This window comes from Cupressus sempervirens, chromosome 1 (genome assembly GCF_028749045.1).
Source record: "Cupressus sempervirens isolate cs-2001-9-10 chromosome 1, ASM2874904v1, whole genome shotgun sequence".
Classification (NCBI taxonomy): domain Eukaryota; kingdom Viridiplantae; phylum Streptophyta; class Pinopsida; order Cupressales; family Cupressaceae; genus Cupressus; species Cupressus sempervirens.
In genome coordinates, this window is record NC_143118.1 from 246856947 (window position 1) to 246883580 (window position 26634).

At 38.5% G+C, this 26634-nt stretch overlaps 1 protein-coding gene across 2 annotated transcripts in view; it reads left to right on the plus strand.

Annotated features, from left to right (window-relative positions):
* D2HGDH (FAD-linked oxidases family protein) overlaps positions 1-26634 on the plus strand; it is a 213082-nt gene that overhangs the window by 13170 nt on the left and 173278 nt on the right. For both annotated transcript variants that reach the window (XM_089822015.1, XM_089822007.1), the window contains exons 3-4: positions 19636-19737; positions 19894-19941. In XM_089822015.1, the coding sequence (XP_089678141.1) occupies positions 19636-19737; positions 19894-19941 (150 nt within the window). The remainder of the gene's footprint in view (positions 1-19635; positions 19738-19893; positions 19942-26634) is intronic.

Genomic DNA, 26634 nt, shown 5'->3' on the forward strand with positions numbered 1-26634 from the left:
CTACTGGAGCTCTCCCATTAGGTGGACCTAATGGAAGCCTAACTCCCAAATCATGAGCCTTCATAGGCTGGTCTATTGGATCAGGAATAGGAGAAACATACATGAAAGGTCCTCGTTGCTCATCAAAGACTACATCACGACTATAGATGAGACGAGATGTCTCAACATCGATCAAGCGATAGACTTTGTGAAGACTATTGTGTCCAGCAAGCATGAGTTTCTAACTCTTGGCATCGAACTTGGTGCGTGACCATTAGGCATCCAAGCAAAAGCAAGGGAGCCAAAAACCTTCAAGTGACTCATTCTGGGCTTGCGACCTGACTAGGCCTCTTTCGCTTTGACCGCCATTGTGGGTGACCGGTTCAAAAGATAAACTACATTGTTGACTGCTTCCGCCCAAAACTTCTTTAGAACATGTTTGTGTTCGAGCATTGATTGAGCCATCTTGGTGATTGTCCGATTCTGACGTTCAACTACTCTGTTCTGTTGTGGTGTGTGGGGTGTGGTTAATTGGTTATGATGCCATGAGTACCCAAGAAGCTAGAGAATGCATTAGAACAAAATTCCTCCCTATTGTCTGATCTAAGAGTAATAATAGATTTCCCAGGCTCTTTTTCAACTAAAGGTTTAAACTTTTGAAACATAAGAAATACATGTGATTTTGGAAATACATCCACATTTTTCTATTGAAATCATCAACAAACAATAGAAAATACCTAGACCCAAGAACAAAAGTAGTGGCCATCGGGCCGTAGGTATCGGCATGAACAAGCTGAAGTACCTGAGAATCTCACCATGAATCGCCACCGGTGAAAGGTGTGCGATGTTGCTTCCCAACCTAGCATGCATCACAAACTCCAAGCTGTTGAGTTAGAATCTTTGACAATCCAAGAACAAGCTCATCTCAAGCAAGTTGTGAGAGATAATGCACATTTGAGTGCCCATATCACTGATGCCAAAGTGTACTAATAGATGACCGCCGAGCAGCCATAGCTAAGTCCCAAGAATCACCAGAATCAGTAAGACTGAAAAGACCATGATCCTCAAGACCCATTGCAACAATAGACTAAGTCGCCCGATCAATGATAGTGCACTGATGTGAATTGAAGGTGACATCCAAGTGTGGAGAATGTTGCAGTAACTTATTGACTGAGAGTAGATTTAGTTCCATCCTTGGAACATAGTACACATCGAGGAAAATGAGATTCCTCCTAGCAAACTGAATCTAAATGTTCCCTTTGCCAACCACTGTGTACTGTTCACTACCACAAAAAATAACAGAGTTTGAATAAGGATGGTAGTTAGTGAACCAGTTTTTGTGGTGAGTGAAGTGACGAGAGGCATCTGAATCAATGTACGAGGCTGATGACTTGACATGATCTGCAGGTCTTTTAGCCATGAAGGTGTAAAAGGCAGATTTCGTTTGTTCAATGTGCTCTACATTGTTTGCTTTGGGAAGCGAAGCTGATTGCTTAGATTGTGTAGCTAAGCGTTTCTGACATTCAACTTTCGTGTGCCCAAACTTGTGGCAATAGTTGCATTGAATGTTCCTCTTCTGGGAACCATCTGATGCGGGAGCAAAAGACTTCTGTTGAGACGACTGTTGAAACTTGCCTTTATCCTTCTGAAAAGATTTAGCAACAAAGGCTTTCTCTGTGGAGGTGGACCTAGAGTTGCTACCGAATTGTTGTTTCCACCGATCTTGCTGAAGTAGAAGTGTGTAGAGATCAGTGAACTCCAAATCAACACTAGAAGACATGATGCTGAGAGTCTCGATAAAATGCTCATAGGACTTTGGCAAACTCCAAAGAGTGATAATCACAATGCCCTCTTCCTCCATCTTGTGACCGATGGCAAGCAATTGATCACGGATTTCTTGAATCCTATTCAGGTGTGCTTGGAGCGAGGTTCACTCATTCATGACAATAGAAAACAGTGTTCTTCAAAAAGAAGGTTCTACTTTTGTTAGAAATCTCATGAAGACCTTTGAGATGTGTCTAGATCTTGATAGTTGTCTTGCTGAATGGAATTTGAGAGAGCTGATAATTAGCCACGGATAATTTGATAAGCATCACCACCTCTCGATTATTTAGATTCCAAGTATCCTAATCAGTACTAGGAGCAGTCAGAAACTTTGTAACACCCAAAACAAGTTGATCAGTGTTCTGATATTCAAAAATTGCAATGATCCACTACTTCCAAGTGACATAATTTCGACCATTGAATTTGGAGTTGTGCTCGAGCAAAATGTTTGTTAGAGATGCCATGACACGTTTTTCAATGAAAAATTGTGAAAATCTATGAAGGCACATTCTTTGAGCCAAAAAATGAAAGACCCAAAAAATTTGGAGTGACCTAGAAGAGAGCTCAAAAAACCCAAAAGGAATATGTTGTCGATTTTTGGATCAATTGGCTCAAAAATTGAGGCACCCAAAAAATTTGATGATAACCCAGTTGAGCTCTCGAAAAACCCAACCAAGAATTTGAAATCAAAATAAATTTTTGAGCTCAAAATTCAGGGTTTCGAGAAAAACCCTAGCGGGTGGCCATGAATGGTTGAAGTTGCAGAAAAATGGTGTTTGCAGGCCAAAAAAATGACGATTTGTGGACGGCAAGTGGTCTTTGGTCGTTTCTAGCTTTGGTGTCTGAAAACGGTGGCCAAACCAAAAAATGATTTGCAACAAAATGCGATCAGAGATGGTTTGTGAAAAACAACGGCCAAACAATGGTTTGAAAATGTGACTAGAGAGTTTAGATTTCCGCACGACCAGACCAAACCACAGGATTTTTGCACTCGAAACTCTAGCTTGTGTGAGCAACAAAAAATTTAGTAGATGCGAGTTGTGAAGTTGTGGAGTACAAACTTGCTCTTTGAAAAAACCCTAGTCGGATACTAAGAGATAAAACGATTTGTAGTGTGTTTAGGTACAAATTTCTCATAGAAACAGAAACCCCTAAATGGGCTTTTGAGAAATCTTAGAAATAATTTTGAAAATTTTTGTAGCAGATAATTTCACAAAAAAAATATAATTTTTTATTTTTAAAAGTGAAGTATTAGCTCTGATACCATATTACGAAGTAATTGGTAAAATACTTGCTTGTTATTAATGGAGACCAAGAGGTCATTATATACAAATGAATGGAATGATGTTTCCTTAGGAAACGATCATAAAGAATAGAAACATTCTATTCTAGCTGAAAGAAAGCTAAAAAAGCTACAGCTAACTAAAGCTAACTAAATATTAGAAACATTCTAATATTTACACTAGATTACAAATAGATTACCATTAACTAATAATAGACGATTATCTATTATTGTAATACCATATTCTTGGACATTTAAGTAGATCTCAATATATCCATTTTGTGTAAATCATGCAATCAACAAGTTCCATAGAGAGCACTTGCTGCAAGCATTCTTTCAGATGATATTTCTTCGGGTTATTCTAACCATAGTTAGCACACATTCTCTCTATCCCACATTTTTCATGGATTTCGATAAATATTATTAATACTCAACTTTGGCAAGGTAGCATGTATGGTGGGAATAGAAAATGTGATTTCAACAGTTTGAATGTTTCCAGCCTTCACATCTTCTTTAAAATGGTCCACATCCTGAAGGCATTATGTTGAACAATTAACATGCATTTTTGTCCTCCACATTTTGCATGCATCTCAACTTGAGCAATTCCCCACTCTTGATATGTGAGGTCGCATCCTTTGAAGCATTTTATCAAATGGGCTGCATTCATTGTCGAAGATCATCTGCAAACAAACTAGAAACATTTCATTGACCAGTTGCCATGCAAACTCTATGATCTCATTTCTTCATATGAAATCTTCTTAAAGATTTTCACCATATCTATTGTGTACACATCTGCAATCATTTCCATTCTTTTCTTGGGATGACATCTCTGCTGAGGCATTATGTCAAACTGTTCGTGTGCTTTGGCAATTCATGGTTACACATTAGTCATGCATATTTATTGAAACTACATTGTCAGAAGTCCACCTTCATTATGCTTTGAAAGATGTCTACTCCGATTCAAAAGGCTTTATATTTGCCAAAAACTCTTAGATGGCGACAATTTGTTTAAGTCATTTAAGCTTCCACATACGTCAGTTGTATGTTGATGAAAGTATCTTCACAACTCCTTCAATATTGTAATTTTAATGGTAGTGTTCAAGATCACCACTTTGAAGCATTTTGTTATATAGTTTACATGCCTTGTCTATATGCTGGTTAAAGGTTCCATATTCAGCCTGCATGTCTTTCGAGATTATGATGACTATAGAATCTGACAAAAAATCCCCTATCCTTTTACTTTGTTACCATAGTAAAACCCACATTATAGCTCATGCAAGAAGTAAAGGATAATTGTGTGAAATTGGCTTCGCACTTGCATTTTCTAGGTAGTTTCTTGTTCAACTTTTCTCCTTTCGATGCCAAACTATGGAAAAGATATGGTCGAAGCTTATAGAAGTGGTGAAGTGACATAACTTTGAGGTACTTGGTCAAACATCTCGACTACATTGCTATTTGCTTGTATGTGGATGCCATTGTATTTTGATTCATGTTAACGCCTATAGAAGTGGTGAAGTGACATAACTTTGAGGTACTTGGTCAAACATCTCGACTACATTGCTATTTGCTTGTATGTGGATGCTATTGTATTTTGATTCATGTTAACGCCTGCTACATCCGACAATGTTCCTCAGCTCTCCTTTGCCCACAATTTTATTAACAAAGGTATTCGATAAAATTCCTTTTGCAAACCATCCAGCAACAATTTTGTATATTTCTTTGGGATGAAAATCTGTGTCATTTTGAAAAAGCATTACCGTACTTTCTTAACTGGACCCACCTGCGACTATTAAGATATTGCATTATTGAGGCACTTTCTCTATGAAGAATTCTGTCAAACTATTCAGCGGTTTTGTTTTTGAAGCATTTTGTTAAACACTTCGTGAGCATCTTGTCAACATTGTGCCATGAAGTGATGTATCAATGAGGCATTCTGTAAAACAAATCTGGCACACTATCAAGCACAACATATTGTCATGTATGTTGATAACCTGTTACAAAGCTCACAATTTCTCATATGCCCCGGAACCATGGAGTCTCTTTATGAAATATTTAAATGCCCTATCCGTGATTCCACATTTCTTAAAGCATACTCATCTTACATGTTTCTTGCAAAGATCACATCCGTTCTTTTTCTAGGTGGTTATAATTAATTCTTGAAGTGAGTTAGAATGCTCACTTTTTGAGCATTCATAACTTTTAAGTTGCGGTTGCTCACTTTTCAAGCATTTTAAGCCATTTTGGTTTTGAGAGCTCCAATTTTGAGCATTCAAAACTATTTTGGTTTTGTGTGCTCAATTTTTGAGCATTTCAAACCTTTTTAGTTGTCTTTGCTTGCTTTTTGAGGATTAAAAACCTTTTTGGTTACGAATTTTGACATTTTGAGCAACAAGGCATAACTTAGGGAGTTTTTCATGGTTTTTCTTGGGAGTGGGCTCATTTCAAAGGTATAAAAAATGAGAATTAATTAAATAATTAAAATTACTATGAAAAATAACTTCAATTATTTGAATAAAAGGTGAAAATAAGTTGAGCCATATTCTTGATGGAAAAATTAAAACTCCTGAAAATCTTAAAATTTTAGCCATGTTAATAAGAGGCCAACAACTTGCTCTAACTAGGGACAAGGACTGCAAAGGATGCAAGTTGAATCCATAATCTTTGCAATACTAGTGTGTTATCCAAAGGGCTATAGTGTCACATGAAAATAACAAAAGAGACAACTTAGGGATTAATTAGAGAAATTCAAGGCAAGCCAAAAATGTAACCATCTACCTTAAATATGTACATGGTAGGTGACCCTATCTCGAAAAGGCTCCAAGTAGATTATGCTGACCCATTGACAGGAAAGGGAAAATAAATACCACGGTGTAACAACAAGTGGCGATTCTCTAGTAGCTCTGGAATCATTAGTACTCTTGCTCCTTGAATTCTAGTCCCAGTATGTTTGACATGCAATGGCTCTAGGGAGGCAACACCCCCAAATAACCAAGTCCCATCAAAAACTTCTAAGTTTGGAATCAACTCTGCTTCTTGCTGCATGTCATTGAAGACTTATTGAATGAGTTGAAATATTACAACTTCAATCCTTTTAATACATCTTTGACAATTAAGATCCTCAACATAGTGGCTTGAATATTCTCTTTCAAACATTGGATTGGCATATTTGAGATCACAAGAGTTAAATGAATTCTGATTATTCCTCGTCTCAAGTGTACAAGTAGCAACACTATGGGGAAAATCCTCTTCTTGTATTTCTCTGGATTGTTCAACATTGGTTACTTGAAACTCATACAAGTTATGCTATAAGTTTCCTAAGTACATAGACTGTGATCATTACTTCATTTACATCTGCAACTACCATGGGTTGGAATCGATATTTAGGAAAGCTAGATGTTTTGTAATGTCCACATTTTTAGGAGGTTCTTGCAGTTGGCTTGGTCAATTCACCATTGCAACCCTCATGACGTGATAGTGGGATTTGAGGGTCTCAGTTGTGGGGTTATAGGCTTTTTAGCAGGCTATGGTGTGTTTTGGCTCCATTTATAGTAAATCAAACTGTTGGTTCCGATGAGCTCAGTTGAGTTAGAGGAGTTGTGTGATGCTCTCAATTTTATTTCGGGCTTCTAGTTTGGGCTCCAAGAATCTTGGAGGGAGCGTCTATTTATAGTAAGTCACCCTGTCATGTTCATTCATCGTCTTTCATCATTAGAATCACTTTGGTATTGTCAAATTTCAATTCTGATGCTTCTTCAATTGTTTTTGCAAGATGGGTCAATTATTATTATTATTCGTCTAAGTACGCGGAGGTTGCAACTTTTGTTGTTGTTGGTTGGTCACCTCAATATCATAGCTTGTTGGAATTGGGACGAAAAGTTTTAAATTGTGGGAACAAGAAATAGTGGCCTTGCGTGCCAAAATATTAAGTTATGGTGGAAAAGGTCATTAAGCCAAAAGCAATTAATAAATTATATTAATGACACTTTATTATATTTTAATGTTGCGTAAGTGGAGTTCTTTTGGGAAACTGGTGCCATTTGGATATTATAAATATGAGGACATTTGATGAGAAAAGCATCCGATCGATTGATTATTATTTGCTTTTATGTCTTTGTGACTTTTTTTTTAAAGTTCTTGGTTTTGTGCCCTTGCTGAGGTATAAGGGTTTGGTAGTTTGGTTTGGAGACCAATTCTCCTTGATTACTCAATGCAATTGCAGCTGAGGTATTGCAATTGTTATTTTCCCTTCTATCTTTACTATGGCTCAGAATATTTGATTGGTTTGGAATCTGTCTCTCCCACAGTATTTTTCTGTGGCTAAGGAGAAGTTTGTTACCGGGATAATGGGTAGTTAGAGACGGTTGGCACATCCGAGGGAGTTACACGGTCACAACGGTTTGCCTCGTGACATCTCGGATACTATATGTAACCATGATTTCCTTTCATAGAGATATGTTGGTATTGAATACTGTTGTGTACATTGACTAAGCAATGAATATAATATGATTGTTCTTTACTTCCAGTCTGTGTTAAGTACCTTTCCTTCTTTATGTATTAGTTCAGTTACCTGTTAGGGAAAACATTTGGCGCCATTGCTGTTTCAAATCTGGGAAAGCGACGCTAATGACATATGACACAGAGTCAATGGAATGCCTTTGGAGGAGAATACTAGAGTGAATGAAAATGGAATTCCCGAGCTGTTCGAGGGAGAGCACGAACTGATAGAATTTCCATATTTTATTCCGCTCGAGCATTGAAACCTTTGTATAGAGAGAAGCTATACGGGAAGAGGTTCCGGAGGACACAGTGTTGGACTCCCTCAACGTGAGCCCCACTGCCAGTTGATTGCTGTATCAGTTTCCTAAACTATTTGCACAAGCCTTCTTGGCACAACGTCACTATGAGGAGATTGAATAGGAACAGCGAAGGCAATAGACCCTTTGGAACTTTCGAGAACACATCCGGTGAGAATCAAAAGAGCATGATGGAAGCCATTGACATCCCCACCCATGATTCCGAGGTTGTGGGAATGTGAGTAATGTGTGAGGGAAAAGAGCACTAACCTCTGTAATGGTTGCACAGGCGACCATAATGATGTAGCAGAGACTCTATATAAATAAAAGTGTTCTTTTATACATATGTTGGTTTCAAATTCACCTATGAAAAGTATATATGCCAAACACACTAAATAAGGATAGAAATAGAAAGGAACAAATCAATGTCGTACAAGCCAAACATCAAGCCTTAATTCTTGCACAACAAACCGGGCGATGATGAAGGTTAAAGCAACTTGCCGAAGGGAACCACGAAGGTGTCACGGAGGGTGACCACGAGGGTATTACGGAAGGAGTAGTAACCAAAGGAGAATGGTTTGGTTTGGTAGAATGTCGATGAGCAAGAAGTAGTGAAGAATTGTTGGCAGAGACACGACAGAGATTGGATTTGATAGAAGAGACTCGTGAACAGTTGTTAAACCTATCCATCACACCTCGGGCAGAAGGAGATCGAGACAGAAACACCAGACGAGAAGAGGAAGAGGAAGTGAAGGAGGCAGAAGACACCGAGGCAGCGAGTAGTGTCAAAAGGACATTGCACAGTGGTCAGGGAAACCCTCCACGATCCAATCCTAGTAGTAGCAGTTCGGGAACACAACAAGTGGGTCAAGCGCCGTGACGAAACATGTCACAGAAACAAAAACTTCCCAAGTTTACTGGTGATGGAAAGGAAGATCCTTTCAGACATTGCCATACCTGTGAAACTATCTTGGCGGCAAATGGGGTGACCGATCACGACAAATGGCTTAATCAATTTCCTGCAACCCTACGGGGCGTTGCCATTGACTGGCACTCCAACATGGACAAAACAAAAATAAGTTCATGGGCTGACCTCAAGAATGTGGAATTCAAATTGCTTTGTGACAATCATGAGATCGTCACAAAGATCTACAATGCCAAACAAGGGAGAAAGGAAACTGTTTGAGCCTATAATAGAAGGTTGAAGTAGTTGTTCGGCAAAATGGAAACCCAACACACGGACGAATTGAAGAAGAGATGGTTTGTTGATGGATTGAATGCATCTCTGAGAAGAAAAATGATGATAGTACTGCTGACGTCATATGTAGATGTGTACGATAGGGCTATGAATTTGGAAAGTGAAAACAAAACACTAAAGAAGAAGAAGAAAAGCAAGTCATCGTCTGGAAGTGATGAATCATCTGATGAGGATAGTAGTAGCGATGAGGAACCCAATAAAAAAGTACAAGCATTGCATAAAGATGTGAAGCGTATGATTCAGAAATTCAAAAGAATGAAAGGAGGCGTCGGGCAAAGTGAAGGGGGAGAATTATGGTGCATAGAGTGCAAAGGAAACAACCACACAAAAGGAGCATGTCAAAAGAAGTCAATATGTGATATTTTCCAAGTGACGAGCTACTCTACCAAAGACTGCCCATATAACTTAAGGACAAGAGGGCCCAAGGTACTCTTTACCTAGGAGCAACCATCTACCTCCAGGGCAGCCACCACCAATCAACAAACAAATAATGCATCATATGGTGGGTTCCAAAACAACCGACGCAGAGGAAGAGGAGGTAATGAAAATAGAAGCCGGATACAATATGACTCAAAGGCTTGGTTGATGATTCAGTGTTGGATGTGTAGCCAGTGGAGCCACTTCGCCTGAGATTGTGAGAAGAATGACACACCACAGAAATTGTGTCGATGGTGTGGACCTGGAGATCACAAGGAAACCGATTGTCTGAAAGCGTGGGTGAATCTACTCAACATTGAAGAGGAGGAAGACATACTGCTAGTCACTCGTAATCAGGAAAAGCAAGCCATGTCTCCTGATCCTCACATAGAAAAACAAAGAGTACGGGAAGTGAAGGAGGAAATAGAGAAGGCAATGAAAACCAAGGGGGATTCCAATGGGGTTGCAAGTACATCGGGACGGACAAAGGCCAAGAACAACATATTGGGACGGATATTGCAAATGGAGGTTCCAATCAAGATACAAGACCACAGGATACCTCAATTGAAAATGACATTGTTGAATAGCACACGGTTCCACCAAGTACACAACAACCAAACATCGCTGGAGGCTCAGCATAGATCCTATGATATTGGTGTTGAACAATGGAAGGTACCTCACCATCATTGAGATGGGTATCCTCGGTACAATTCTTACGGAGACCATCATTGATGGAGTGTCGGGAGTAAACGTGCTTTTAGAAGAAACATGGAGGAAACTTGGGAAGCGTACCCTATGGCCTCCCACCTTCAACCTGCTCAGTTTAGATCAACATGGAATTAAGCCCATCGGAACATTAATGGCTTAGCTATCACCATTGGAACCCAAATTTTTGTGCTAGATTTTATTGCAATTCCATTGAAAAAGAAGGGGTATGATGCCATACTCAGAAGGGGATAGTTAGTAGCAGCAAGGGCTAACCATAATTGGAAGAAAAACACACTCTTGTTGGAGAATGATAGTAGGAAATTTGTTGTTGATTTTCGTATTTAGATGGTAAGCGAGGAGATGGCTTCAGAGTCGGATTCTAACAGAGAATCTGGTAGAAAGGATGAGGGAAGGAACAACATGGACCCTAATGATGGTGTGTTGGAACTATAGAGATATTCGGATGACGACTTAGATTCTTGGAACAGACTATTCCATTGGAAAGTGGAAGATTATGAGATATTCCCAAGTTGCAATATGCTAGGAATAGATGAAGAAGAAAAGGAGGTGTTTCCATCGAAGTACAGGGAATACAAGGAAGGAGAAGCGAAGGTGAATGAAAGACCAGCTCACAACTTCAACATAGGGAAACGGATAGAGTACGAAGAGCCATCCATACAGGTTATGAATCTTGGGGATGAAGAAAACTTGTGCAACATACTGGTTGGCGATGACGGGGATCTTATGTTGAAGACAACAACATTTAAAATCTTAATGGAATATAAAGATGTGTTCGCCTGGAGTTAGAGGACATGAAGGGTGTCCCACCGGAATTGTGCATACATTGTATACCCCTAGTATTGGGAGCTATACCTATGCGGAAGAGACCATACAGGATGAATAAGATTTACACAACAAGGGTGGATGAAGAGATACAATGTATGCTGGATGTAGGAATCATATATTGAGTAGAAACAAGCAAATGGGTCTCGCCGATTGTGATATCATTGAAAAAGTAGGTGAATTAGATTAGAATCTGTGTTGATTTTTTTTGCTTGAATGCCGTCACTATAAAGGACCCTTTTCCTATACCATTCATAGATACAATATTGGAAGAGGTTACTGGACACGAAATATACTCATTTATGGATGGGTTCTCTGGCTATAACTAGATATCAATTGTCGACGAGGATAAATTGAAGACCACCTTTGTGGTGGAAGACGGTGTGTATGCTTATAAATGGACGCTCTTTGGGTTGTGCAACGCATCGACGATTTTCCAGAGGATAATTCTTCATATCTTCAATAAAATATCCATAGGAAACTTCCGTGCATTTTTGGATGACTGGTCTATCTTTAGTGGACAAGACACACATCTAGCAACACTAGGAGAATACATGGAAAGGTGTTGTCAAGCTAGGCTATCCTTGGACGCAAAGAAGTGTAGATTAATGGTACCTCAAGGTAAGTTGCTGGGCCACATTGTATGCAAGACTGGACTTAAAACTGATCTTGACAAGGTAAGTGTGATAGTAGAGATGGAAGCGTCGACTGATGTCAGTGAGATAAAATCCTTTTTGGGACACATTGGGTATTATCGAAGGTTTATAAAGAACTTTTCCCAAGTATCATGCCCCCTCAACAAGCTAACAAGAAAAGGAAAATCTTATGTTTGGGGTTCAGAGCAAGAAACCTCCTTTCAAGAGTTAAATACGAGGTTGCTAGGGACACTGATCGTGGCGTACCCAAATTGGGATAAAGAGTATCATGTGCATGTGGACACCTCAAACTTTGCAATTGGCGCAACACTTGCATAGACATGTGATCATGGCCTTGATCATCCTATCTATTTTGCCAACAGATTGTTATCAAGGGCAGAAAGGAACTATAGCACAATGGAGTGAGAGGCTTTGGGAATGGTTTATGCCATACAAAAATTTAGACATTATCTGTTAGCAAAGCCCTTCATATTCTATGTAGACCATTAGGCATTGATGTACTTAGTAAACAAACCCATTATTCAAGGGATGGTGAGCCGGTGGCTATTGCTACTTCAGGAATTTATGTTCACAATCGTAGTACAACCTAAGAAGAGCTATGTCATAGCTGATCAACTCTCCCAAATCAGATCAAGGGAGCCGCTGGAAGGAGTCAATGATGACCTTCCTAGATGCACATCTATTTCGTATAGCCATCCTTCCAGAGTGGTATAAAAGCATTAGCGACTACCTCTCCACTTTGCAATTCCCAAGAGGGATACTACCAATAGAACGATGAAAGTTAATACCGAGGAGCAGAACTTTCTCTCTAATCAATGGTTTGTTGTATAAAATGGGACCATACCAAACATTGAGAAGATGTGTCATGGAGGAGGTATCGAGTGTCCTTCGAGAAAACCAAGAAAGCCCGATAGGAGGGCATATGGGACTGGACACAATGGCAAGGAAGGTACTCCTTGCAAGACTATGGTGGCCTATACTATATAATGATGCCAGGGAGTGGGTGGTAAGTTGTGACACTTGCTAGCGTGCGGGTAAACCCTTGAAATGGGATTTCATGCCACTAAATTCATCACATGCCCAGGAGTTGTTTGAACTTTGAATGGTGTGGCTTAGATTTTGTGGGGCCCCTTAATCGAAGGACTCAGAGTTGTTGCTACATTGTGGTAGCAATGGAGTATTTGACAAAGTGGGTCGAGGCACGAGCATTACGAGACAACTCAGTTGTTAGCACAACGAAGTTTATCTATGAGTAGATCATCACACGTTACAACATCTTTATTTAGTTGACCAGTGATAGAGGAGGTCACTTCGTCAGCCATGTAATTCGTTTGCTCATGACGGAGTTGAAATTTTTTCACTCCTTGCCAAGTCCATACCACTTGAGGGTCGATGGCCAGGTGGAGGCAACAAATAAAATCCTTGTGTCAGTCATCTATAAGTCATGTGGGGTCGAGCAAGCTGACTGGGAAGAGAAATTGCCATCAACACTTTGGGCATACCTCACAACATATAAAGTGACAAACATACAAACGTTGTTCCAATTAATGTTTGGACAAGAAGTGGTAGTATTGGCAAAATTCATGGTTCCAAGCCTTCAGATAGCAATTGATAATAGGTTGGGCGATACGGAAAGTCTTCAGAAGCAGTCATATAGATTAAACAAACTAGAAGAACGAAGACTAATGGTGCAATGGGTTGTTGAGGTGGCTCAGAGTGGTCATAAGGCTTGGCACAATAAACACTTGAAGCGGACAAGGTTTCAGCTTGGGCAGTTGGTAGTAGTACAATGGACACAATGAGATTAAGCTTGGGAAGTTCAAGGTAAAATGGCTAGGACCCTACAAGGTATGGGAAGTCAGTGACAATAGAGCAATCAAGCTGTGGACCCTCGACAAACAGGAGATCGCCGACTCGGTCAACGGCTTGAAGCTCAAAATCTATCACCAACGAAATGAAGGGAGCTAGGCGAACTGACAAGGTCCAATAGTAAAACAAAAAAAAATTCTAAAAGAAAAAAAAAACAAAAACGAGAGGACAACACTGCGGACATTTCATGCTGCAGATGCGGATGCAACATGTCCTACGGACGTGACCATGTCTCGCGGACATGTCATGCTGTAGACACAACAAATCCTGCGAATGTGACCATGTCCCACTGTTTGGCCTGTGACACGAGATGGAAAATTATAAAGGAAAACTCCCTGCGGAGATGAGGCAAAAATGGGCAAGTCGAGGTGAGACCAAAAATGTAGAAGGAATGCCGACGGTGAAAGCATTACTTGCGGAGCAGAACACCGTCGGGGAAGGGGATCCCGTAGAAGGAAACAAGGGCACATGAGAAAAGGCAAATGGTAATTGTAATGCCAAAGTATCGACGCCATGAAAGCCACAGGATGTGGCCAGTCATTAAAACAATTTTCTTTTGATCATGGAGAAGCAACACGACCATGGTACGTAGGACAAGCACCCGCGGAGAAGGAGAAAGACATAGAGCGGGGAAGAATAGAAGGAGAAGCAACCGCGGAGAGAAATAGTTTGGCAAGACAACCCTAACTATTTTTGTTGCAACACGACAAAAGAAGAAACGATTACCAGTTCGAGTATGTAGTTAGCATGAAAAAGGCGACAGTGGAAGGATCACTTGAAGGAGAATAGTTTATAAGATGGACAAAAATGCAAGAGTATTGATCTCAGGAGTTCGTGTCATAGGGCCAAGAGCATCAAGCACCAAAAAGCAGCAGGTGCGTCCTAAGGTGCAGCAATCCACACAGATTGCCGACATTTCTTATCTCTCCGTCTAGTTCAAAGGATTGAACGACATTGAATGTCGAAGATGGTGGCAAGAGACACCGAAGGTAGACTTGGTCAAGCAAATACTGGTCCGCGCACAGGTACATTAGGCAATCCAAATGCATGCCTTTTCTATTTGGCAATTTGAGTAGGTGTTGCGCACCATGATTGAATCTTATGACAGATATAGTTGACAGAGTTCCTTTGGGTATAAGAAACATCCTATTACAGTTTCATTCAAATCTCACGATTTTACAAGAGTATTCAGGATTCCCGAGGAAGGTGGATGTAAAGTGGTAACAAAAAATCATAAGCTTCCATAGGACAGGAAGGAGCACTGTATTAAGTTAGTTTGTCATCACCTCACACTAGAGGAATTCAATTCAATCCTAAAAGGCACCAAAAGTCATGGAATGCGATGAGATTTTACCAGGAAAGGACCATGGCGTTTTATCATGGACGTCATGAAGAGTCAGCTAACAAGGGCTAGCAGGGCTTCCAACATTGCATTACCTCAGATAGTTTTCATGAATGGGTTGGTCTATGACTATGCATTGGTCTTGGTGGAATGCATGGAGGAGTTAATTGCAACCATGTGATTGGATTATTTTTGGAGGCCATGCTGCATTAGATTTTAACAGATGTGTTAGAGGTTTTGCCGAAAGGCAAGTTGACTAAGAATGAACCTCCCATATTCTACTGGCATTTGGACAAAAGTGGCTGTATGGCTGGCCAGAAGAGGGTGATGCAAGAATTAGACGCATATGGTGACACTAATAGCGGTTAGGAGGTTACCACGGAGAGTGGTGGGACTGTTTTAGAGGGAGATAGTACTTCGGTTGAGGTAGGGAACCATGAGACAGATGCAAGGCCCCCACCTGGGACACTCTTCACTCCTCAGTTGCCTACTTCGACACATTTGATAGCCGCCACTCCCATGTCGCCTATTCCACCATTCGGCCAGAGGCATGCGTCGATTGTTATGACACCAACCATAGCCATGATGGAAACTAGAGTATTATCTACCCAGATGGGGCCATCCTAGCCAACCACCTCTGAGACTACTCAAGTCGTACACATTCCTGTCGATTCAGTTGCCCCAAATCTAATAGCTGCAATTTTGACCAAAGGGCTCATGGAGATGCACCAGGTGCCAGAGCTAGATGAGAGTGGATTATGGGAGCCTCAAGTTCAACTTGAGGTGATTAGCAGGTGATTAGCATAGAGGCTATCGTTACTATAGCTTCATCCTTGTTGGCTAAACCCATGGGTATGGCCCAACCAACACAACCAGAGGTTGAGGGTGTTGAAGTGATGGATCGAGCTAGTGTGTTCCTGAGACAACAATTTCGACTCACTCTTGTTGACGTTGGCCCCTCCATTGAGTCCCCACAGTGGGAAGAGGGTTTGAGCAGAGCACCAACATTAACACCGTAGGAGGAGAGTCCACTATCCGAGGTGATCCTCATGAGGAGGCTGTATCGAAAGTGGAAGTTGCTGCCATATGAGGCATGGAGATTGATTTAGACCAGTAGATTGTGTAGGAGGATGATGAGGAGAGCTTCTCCTATGGGTTGGATGAGGAGAGATCTAGGGCATACATCAGAGCTCTAGAGAATGTGCTGGAAAGAGGATTGTTGATTGGACAACATGCCTTGACTAGGACACAAGAACTGCAACTGAGCCGGGCCTACATGAGGCGGACATGCCTTGAGCAGTTCCACTCTTGCTTTGGGGCAAGAGGGTGGCCAGCAGTAGAGATGCCAGAGATGTTGGCCGACTGGGCTGTAGAACATGAGTTGGGACCATTCACCAACACTATAGAGGCTCACACATGAGATAGTAGCAGCGTACAAGGACGCCTACTATGCTCAATGATGTGTCGAGGCAGACAAAGTGGTGGCTGAGTGGTTCAGAAAAGTTGAGGTGAAGGCTCCAAAGGAGCTAGCTACCAATTTGGCTAGTTGCTAGGCAGCTTGGACAGAAGAGCGAGCAATGCTCTAATGGAATAAGGAGCTGGCAGAGAAGGGGCTAGAAGAGGCTAAAGTAGCCTGTATGCAGAGGGAAGTCAAGCCATGGAGGCAACGCTTTTGCTGGAGGAGGTCGTAGAGGTCAATACAAGGACACAAAAGGATTTGCGCATCTGTACGGAGTAGGTCTATGAGTTGCGCCAGTTGCTGAACACCCTAGGGACGCAACCTCCCCCTTAGTCTTTGTTTTGATGTATTTAGTTCATTATCTCCTATTTTTTAAAATTGTATGTCGTCAAGAGACTACTTTTCTTTTGGGGGGGGATGATGTTGTGGGGATAATGGGTAGTCAAAGATAGTTGGCACATCCAAGGGAGTTACACAGTTGTGACGGTTCGCCTCGTGACCCCTCGGATACTATATGTAACCATTATTTCCTTTCATAGAGACATGTTGGTATTGAATACTATTGTGTATGGTGACTAAGCAATGAATATAATTAAAATATGATTCTTCTCTACTTCCAATCTGTGTTAAGTACCTTTCCTTCCATATGCATTAGTTCTGTTACCCATTAGGGAAAACAAAGTTTGCTGGTGGAGTTGGCATTTGAGAAAGTGAGGAATTGATTAGTGCATTTCAGACTATCGTTTCCTCCAAGAAAGCCAGGTTTGTGGTATATTAATCATCTGCAGCCAATCACTAAGGCTGGCATGTCATTCTAGGAGGCTGGGTGTGATTCTCCCAGCAGCTGTGATTCCAATTTTGGGATCTGCAGCCATCATTACCAGCTGCAATCTGAAATTTGAAAGGGAAGCTATGTCATTTTTGGCCTGCATGTGGAAATCTGGGCATGTAGTTGGGACATTGGAGGGTCACGTGCTTACAAGGGGCTTTTGGAGCATTTGTTGGGAGCCACGATCTGCCATTAAGACCTGCGACCTGCATTTTATTGTTCTGCAATCACCTTGTTTGAAGTTGCCAACCTATTCTTGGATTGGGATCCATGCTGGGAGTGTAAGATTCTTGCTGCAAGTGTTTTAATAACTTTTTGGAGTCCAACGTTGATGTTATTTGCTGCTACAGATGATTCCAAGTTCAGAATTATATTAAAAATTGTTTGTTATTGCATTTTCCTCAATAAATGGTGAATGGTTGGAACTACTTCATTGAAACTGTTTAGTATATGATCTGTTCATTTTCAGTATTGCATTTATTATATGTATGAATGAGAATTACAACAAGAAATATCAGTGCTTGTTTATGAATAAATTCTTCAAGGCATTGCACTGTCCATCTAAATGAAGTTTCAAACAAGAAATAAATTCAAAAGGGCAAATATAATCCTAGCATCTTACAAATACTAAGAAATAAATTGCTTGCAAATTGTTTGACGAAATGTCAAACCCATGAACTTGTGGAGGAAATTATTGTTTGATTAGCCATAGCCAGACAGGGTTATTATAGTGGTATCAAAGCTTGCTTGCAAAGTGTTTGATAAAATGTCAAACAACTGAATTATAAAAGAATTTGGTGTTTGACAAAGTTATAACCAGTTGGGGTTATAACATGTTTGATCAGAATACTGGAATGGAGATAGTTGTTGAAGTTCTCTTCTATTGAACCATGTTGGTTAGCATTTCAAGAGGTCGAGCCATTCACATATTGAACTATGATCATTGCTGGTTGCGTAAATCTCTGTAATGGAAGATGGGAATCCAGTCCTTGTTTAGACTAAGCTACAGCAGGCTTGAACATTTCATCCCAGTCGTAGACATCAGCTTTACCTCCCATTCCGGCTACCATCATCTACACATGGCCAATATCTCTACTTGCGCATCTATGTTTGTAAGAGTGTTACTTCTGCTGTAATTTATTCAAAATGTTTACATTTAGGTATGTGTGTAACTTGGTTTGGACTTATGATTGTTTAAGGCTTAGCACATTATTAGCCTCTTTGTGTACGGCTTGTAGATGCATGGCTTATATTCTGAGAATCAATACATTATAATTTTATTTCAATCTTGTTCATAATTATTGGGGGTTGAACACATCAATTATTTTTGGAGAGCTATTTCTGCATATTATAAGAACTGCAGTATCCAGGGGACTGAAATAAACTGACTTTCAACGTCCATGAAGCTCTTAAACAATCCAGGGAAATTTATATTTATTTATTACAGGTCAGGCAACTGCGAAAAAAATCTATGTCAGTTAAAGAAAACATTAGGCCAAAATCCATCAAGGGATATTACAATCTCGTCTCTTTTTGGCCAGTTTATTGGCAAGTATTGGGATCTCTTCTCCCCCCCACAAATAGAGAGGCTATGTGAATGCATGCGATGGGATGATGTATGTAAGATGAACTTCCGTAACTATGTTTTTTAAGTTAGTATAATGGGAGCTGCCCCCTTGGCAGTACTTACCTAAAAATAATTCTTAGTGATAGTTGAACTATTAATCTATTAAATACTTATATCATTTATAAATTTGTAAGATACTCATTTCACAAACCTGAACCATGAATACCTGTTCGCACACTAGAACTAGCAACTCACATTTCCATATAAGCTTAGGGTTGACTGTACAGATCAAGATCAAGAGGTCAGAGAGGAAATGGAAGACAGAGATGTGTCTGATGCAAAGATGAAGCACCAAGGGACGTGAAAAATTAGTATAGTCTCAAGGATCTAATTTTAAAGGTCAGAAAGTTTGGAAAGTTCATGAAGGAGGGCAAGAGGCTGTCATGTTAGATGAGTTGGCTGTCATGTAAGATCATGTTATTGAAAAACTTCCTGCAAAAGGGGTGACTATACATGAATTATTCTCCACCAAATTTCAATGTGAAACAACGCAATGCATGTAATATTCAGCTACGACCTTTCAATACATAATGCTTCATATATGTTGTATCCAACATTTTATTTTCCCAACCTGCTACCCTTGACTATTTCATGATCTTATTTGCACTTACACACCGCATTTTCATTAATATGACATTCAATATTATTTTATTTCCCAATGTTCACTTCATCATAAAAATAATCGTCAAACAATCATTTATTTGATATTTTGAAAGTTTTAAGTTTCAGGACAGATGCCTTTGCTGCAGGTCTCACAAGTCCTTCAATATTGCAACACAAGATGTCTAGCAGTTGTTCCACAAGGTGGTAATACTGGACTTGTAGGTGGAAGTGTGCCTGTTTTTGATGAGGTACTAAATATTTTACTACCTCAAGTTTGTGAATTTGACAACTATACTTATTGTTTCATTGATTATATTCTTTATTGCCATTTTGGCAACTTATCTATAGCTTGGCAATGTGGAATTCATTGCTACAGTATAATGTTTTTCTGCGAATGTGTGCAGGTGATTATCAATCTTGGCTTGATGAACAGCACAATATCATTTGATAAGGTATGACTACACTTACACACGCTCTTTCTTTTTTCAACAATTAGTATCATTTAATGTGATGAGAATTCTAAGACAATCAGTGCTTTGACATTTTCAATATGATTTGTATCCATCGTTTGACTTGCATATGTTTTGTTTCTCATCTTCCATGCATAATTCATGTCTGTATTTAAATTTTCAAGATAAGCTTCTGCAGAAAAGCAAACAAGATCAATTCGCATGCGAGTACTGTGTAGGATGTTCATTAGCATTATTCTTATTTTAAATTATTGTGCATTCTTGCTAGAAATCAATTCAACATTGCGTGCAACATGTAGGGCAATGCAATTTAAAAATGTTTGAATTACTTTTTTTAGTGGGGGTAAAGAATAACAGCTTTCATCCTTTAAATAACTGTGTCTGTCTTTAAGATGCTTGGTTCAATCCAAATGATTATTAAAATCGGCTAGTAAATCTATTCTAATGTCTAGACTCTATACATGAATAGTTATTTAATTGCTTTAAGCCTATGCATGTTTAAAGGTTGGTTAATGTCCTGTACATGAGAAATCTCACATGTAGTTTTTTGGAAGCCATTATATAAGCATTGGTTAATGATGTGAAAATATGCACCTACAACAATAAGACATTAGGGCAAACACATGCTATGCAGTTCAATGATATTATAATCCCTTTAAATGACAACTTTCTGATATAAAATTCTAATATAAATCAGATTACAATACTTTGACAATTGATTACTAAATCCCATCAAATGTCAACAAAACAATTCAAAACATAAATGGACAAGAACTTGGAAACTGCGAAAAATATCTAGATGTTACCATAGCGGAGCTACTGTAGCAACAACACTATAGCAATGGTACTGTAGCAACGTCACTGTAGCGATGACACTATAGCGATGACATTGTAGCAACAACATTGTTCACCTTTAGCTATAAGAAAATCTTCCAAACTCTTCCAGAATCATTATCCAAATATCCTAGCCCTACTAAGATATATCTTAAAATTAATATCATACTTATTTCTTCAATCTTACTATGCAAATTTGGTTCTAGGCCACAAATTTGGCACTATGAAAAGATTGGTTTGTCTTCTCCAATAGTTGCAACCCTTTGGAGGATCTTTCACCACCTTAGTTATGCGAATCAATGGGAGTGTTCGTTCCCAATGGCCAATGTAGAAAATTGTAGAAACCCTTGGTTCCACAAGTTATTAGGCAAAGTAGATGGCAACAAATTTGATGTCCAATAATGAGGCTTCCATCCCTATTTATTCTTTTCCTCCAATAGGTGGGCCTCCTTCTAGAAGAAATAAAAATAATATTTAATTTCACTTTTTAGACGATTCACCTTTTCTCATAATAATATTTAATTGCATTATAAAGTAATATTAATTAATGATTAATATAAAGTGCAAATAATATCATAGGCTATAGGAAGCTTGTGGCTGCAGGCAACCTAAGACTGGGGCAACAGTAAGAAACTACTCACATGACCTTCTCCTCAACACCTTGGCCTACAAAGGTCTAATTATAGGCCAAACCTCATTAAATTTGAGTGCTAGTGAGAAGGGGACACTACAGGAGCCCTCCACTTCCAGCGATTCTTAGCAACGAGCCGACGTTCCCTCTTGCCCCAAACCGTATCCTTCAGTTTTGGGCTACTTCTCGGCGACGATAAGTGATTAGTTTGCTGCTCACTTCAGCTTTTGTTCTTCTGTTGGGTTCTTGATTTGTTCTAGTTTCCCTAGGAACCATTTGATGTTTCTGCCGTTGGTTGTTCCTTTTTTGTATGTTTTCAGTCCCTTAGACCTCTTTGCGGTTTCTTGCTGGACATTAATGAAATTATCTAATCTTATCCTCTATTTAATCTAATATACAACATCGATTTACCATAATGCAGTATTAGAGCGGGTTAATGTTATTTCATAAAATTTGGCAATTTTTTCAAGAAAAAATTGAGCTTCTTTTGATTTGGATTTTTTCCTGAAATTTGATTTTCATATTTAAATTTTTTTTTTTTATGAAAACATTGCAATATGTCTTCAAAGACTTTTGCTGAAAATCCTGAGCCTAGTCCAGGGTTTTGATTGTGCAATTTCCTATTTTGAGAAGAAGTTTCTAATTTTCAATGGTTGCATGCACTTGCATGTTGCTTGTGTGTGCTATTTTACCATGCGAAATCTCATGTTTTTCCATAGGAAGGTTTCTCTGATGAGTTCATGAACACAAGATATGTAGTCTTTTGCAAGGTAGTTAGATGATGGGATTAGGATAATAGAATGTTTCTTTAATGTTCATCTACTTGTCTTTAGTTCATTTAGGAAAGTTTCCTACTATGTCTTTTGTTAATGTTTGTTTTTTTTAGAAACATCTATGTAAATCTAATATAATGCACAACATCAATTTACCATAACAAATAGGAGGCACCAACATTTAGAAGAATAATGTGACTGTTACTGATTTTTCACTCAGGTTAAAATTCAGTTCTACATATTGTAGAAGTAAAAATAATGTACATATTCGTTACTTTCAGCTCAAAATCAAACTACTAAATCATGTTTCATTCTGAACAACAAAAGAATAGCATGAATGTCCTTTGTATTATACAACTGATATTTACAATTTTGAAACAAATAGAAAATGCTGAAAGTAAATCCCCTCACACAATTGACCGTGAGAGTGGCCCCTAGTCTACTGATACATGTCTCTATTCTATAAAAATGCATAACATGAAACAAAAGAATAGAAAAGGAAGGGTCATAGGGCACCAGTCATTGCCTGTAATGATTGGTTGTGTTGCATTCGTCCACTCCCGCTTGTATGCTGCCTCGTACCATGTCCTCTCCAAGCCTCCAAATCCTGCCTTCATAAGGAAAAAAGTGTTAGATTCAATTGATCTAAGCAATGACGAAGAGTCTCACCTCATATAACTATTCATACTCCTATCATGCTATACACTTTTCATAAAATAAGAACATATAACAACAGAGGAAGAGGCAAACAATTAGATCTAAATATTTTTATTACTAATATGTTTGTTTGCTGTGTAGCGTCCGATCCCTTATAAGTACGCGGATATAATTGTAGGCTCCCACAAGGGTTATTGAGCCCGATTTGTCTATAAAATATAGGACCTATGAAGCCGATCTAAATAGTAAAAACAAAAGTATTAAAGGGACACATTCACTCATGAAACCTTATGCTTCTAGAATAGAGATACTTTAGCTAGTTCAATATCAAAAAAACAAAATATTAAAAGGACAAGTCTTTTAGGCTTGAAACCTTTTGTTTCAGATGAAAGATGAAAGTATAAGGCTATAGGATTAAAGATGTGTAATAAAACAGAACGGAAGCAGCAAATGAAATGATGAAATGCTACAACAGAGAGCATACTGGCTAAAATACAACAGCAGGCAGATTTTTGAACAAGTTCAATGCAATACCACAAGGCTATGTGTGAAAACAACAGCTTGATCAAAAGATGTAAGTTTACATTTGAACATTCAAACACTTCTCAGCAAAAGAGCTTTCAATAATATGTGAAAGTTTGTTAAAAGACTTGATTGTGTAACAATGAGGGGCTTGTACAGGAATCCAAGGCTTGTACAGGAATCCAATAAGAAAATGTTGCTGTTGTAAGCGTAAGGTAGAAAAGGAATCTAAATGTGGTAAATTGTCACGTGTCAAAGGATCAGATATATCGCCACAAGATCAGTAAACATTGAAGACAACAAGAATTTTGAAGCTACAGTATTATCAAAATGAAATTCAAGAGTAGCAAGAGCAGAATAAAAAATGCTAACACGTTCTTACAAGTTTTGTGTATAAAGCTGAAAATGTCTCAAGGAACATGTGAATACTTTACAGAAAATGTTTATAGTAAGTTTTGTTGTTTTCTGCCAAATAGTAACTTTCCAGCCATGACAAACAAAGACACGAGAATGATATTATTGCAGCTATAAGGAAAAGTTACAACAGAATTTCAAAAAAGAGAAACATTATTTTCAAAATCAACAGTAAAAGATGCTACATGTACCAGCAAGATTTGATGCTACAGGAAGGAACAATAAGATAGAGACAAATTTCAAGCAAACAGTTAGGTTTCACATGACTATCTCAAGGTTTCCCAAAACCCAGAAGCAATAAGAGAAAAAAGCAAATCAAATTCACATCTTGCTTATGCAAGATCTTCATAACAACAACATACCTTTATTCATTAAATCATCAAAAAGATGGTATTATCTACAAAGAAGTACGTTCCCAGCCATGAAGTAGACATACAAAGGAAAATACAGCTCAGCTATTTGAAAATATGAGAACCTAGCTAAAGATTTTGCTTCATTTTTATAGTTTTCTCACAATCTAAAAGCTTTCATGGTTCACGGCTAGCAATAGTAACTACAAAATTCTTCAAATGGTGGTAACTATATTATTGCAACACATAGGTATGTGATGAAAAGATGGTCATACTCTTAATTCATCAAAAAATCTTGTAGAAGAATGATGGAAATAGAAGAGAGTTTCATTTCCACAAGGGAAAGCAAATGCATCATGCCCAACAAAGCATAGCATCAAAATACCCATCAACAAATTGATAACGGAGAAACAACCCAGCTCACGACATCATCTTAAAAGAGCTATAAAAAATGTGCAAAGCATCTATTGTATAACAAACTCAAGATCTATACTACACATGCGGAGAAATCAAAAGAAATTCCAAATTAAGTTATCACTTACACCAGCAAGGTGAATGGCATCAAAAGTTGTAGAAAATATAGCCACGTTCTGCCTATAACAACCCAGTAGCAGCTTCAACTTCAAGAGGTGAAAACTCCAAAAAACGCATGACAAAGAGCAAAGTGACAACTCCCAGAAAATAGAAGTATCTAACCATGAATACTCCAAACACGGCAAGAGAAAAGACCCCAGATTTGGTGTTCAATATTAGAAAAACCCATGTTTCTGCTCATGGCAGCTAGAATAACAACTAATGATGCCACGATTTCTCTCTGCAAATCCAGTAAAAGAAAAACCCTCCATATCTCTCTATCAAGAAAAAAAAATGTATTCATGTAGCATTTATGCAATCCAACAAACACCCAATTACGACATGAGTAAGAGGAGCAGCAAATGTGCAACCAATGAAGCTTCTTGACTCATGTAAAACTCCATATTTGGCATGATAACCAAAGCGAAATGCATAAAAGAGAGAAAGAAAAATGTGGCGTATCAAGTCTAAGCCACCTAGCAAGCGGTAGCAGTCATGACATCATGGAAGAACCAACAAAAAATCGCAGAAGAATCTCCAGGATGTGGCTAGGGTTTCCAGAAACCCTATTCTTTACCTTCTTCAAAGCAAAAGTCCAACTCTTGGAATGATCAAATAGACCTTGTTTGACACTTTATTTTTTTCCTCAATTAGATTGAGATTTCCTTTCGGGTATGCTCCTTGTGCTAAGGAAAAAGTATGATATTTTTTCATTACAATAATGATGTATGACTTTATTTCTTTGAGTCTAGGTTATTATTTTAGTTAATTTGTTATTATTATTTTAGTTGCATCTAACTTAATTGTAATTATTATTATTTTAGTTGATATTCATTATAAATCAACTATATGATAATAAATATTAAAGGTGCAATAAAATAATAGTCAAGAGGGAATTTAAAGTTAATAGTCATGAGTCATTTGTTGGTTAAAAGTTAAATGGTGCTCTTATTGCCTAAAATTGAGGAATTGGAGTTCAATTCGAGTTTGCATGATGAGTTGTCTTCATGTCACTTGGTAGTGATGGTCAATTTGGAGTTGCCATGTGTCCTAGTGGTTGTATTTGATTAGAAGTCCTAACTGATAACTGTTGAGTCATTCTTGGAGAGATTCTTGGAGATTCTTGAGTTATTATTAAGTGGTCATCATAAACCTATAGTTGAGGCACAGTTTGAAGGACAGTTGGCATCATTTTTCAGATTGGGGACTCCTTTTTTGAGGAGATTTCTCTGATATCCAACCCTCACTTCTTGATTTTGTGGGAAAGTGGTGGAGTTTCATTGTGGTTATATACTTCTCTTTTTGATAGATAAAGGCTTCAGATTTTGGGAGGAGAGGGATGTATATGTGACATTTTGTGTCCTTAGCATTTTTTTCTCAACTTTTTTGAGCTATTTATGCAGATGTATTGTTTTTTGGGCTTTTGAGCGTAATACAATTTTCATTGGACTCAGCTTTTTGGAGATAAATTTGGTTGTATGCCTTTGGTGATTGATGCTATTTAACTATGTTTCATCCAGAAACCTTTTGGATAATGTCTTATTTTTTTTACATCTTCCATGTCTAATATCTATTATTCATAGGTCTCGAGTTGTGCTTTCTTGATGATATATTTGAATGTGATATATTTCCTTTCATAATATTCATATTTTGCCTTCTCTTGAAATATTTATATGTATTAACATTTTCTTCTAGGTGTGTCTAGTGGTTGTCTGTTGAGAATGTTCATTATGTCATAATACAACAATAATCTGCATTACTATTCCAGTGTATTACCTTATTTTCATTATTTAAAGGTTTTTGTTTACAAGTCTCCCTTTTTACCCCTTTCCCATGCAAGTTTCTTTTTTTTATTAGTATTGGTGAGATCATCAAATATATCATATAGGAACCGGCCTAGAACCCGAAGGTTTAATTAGTT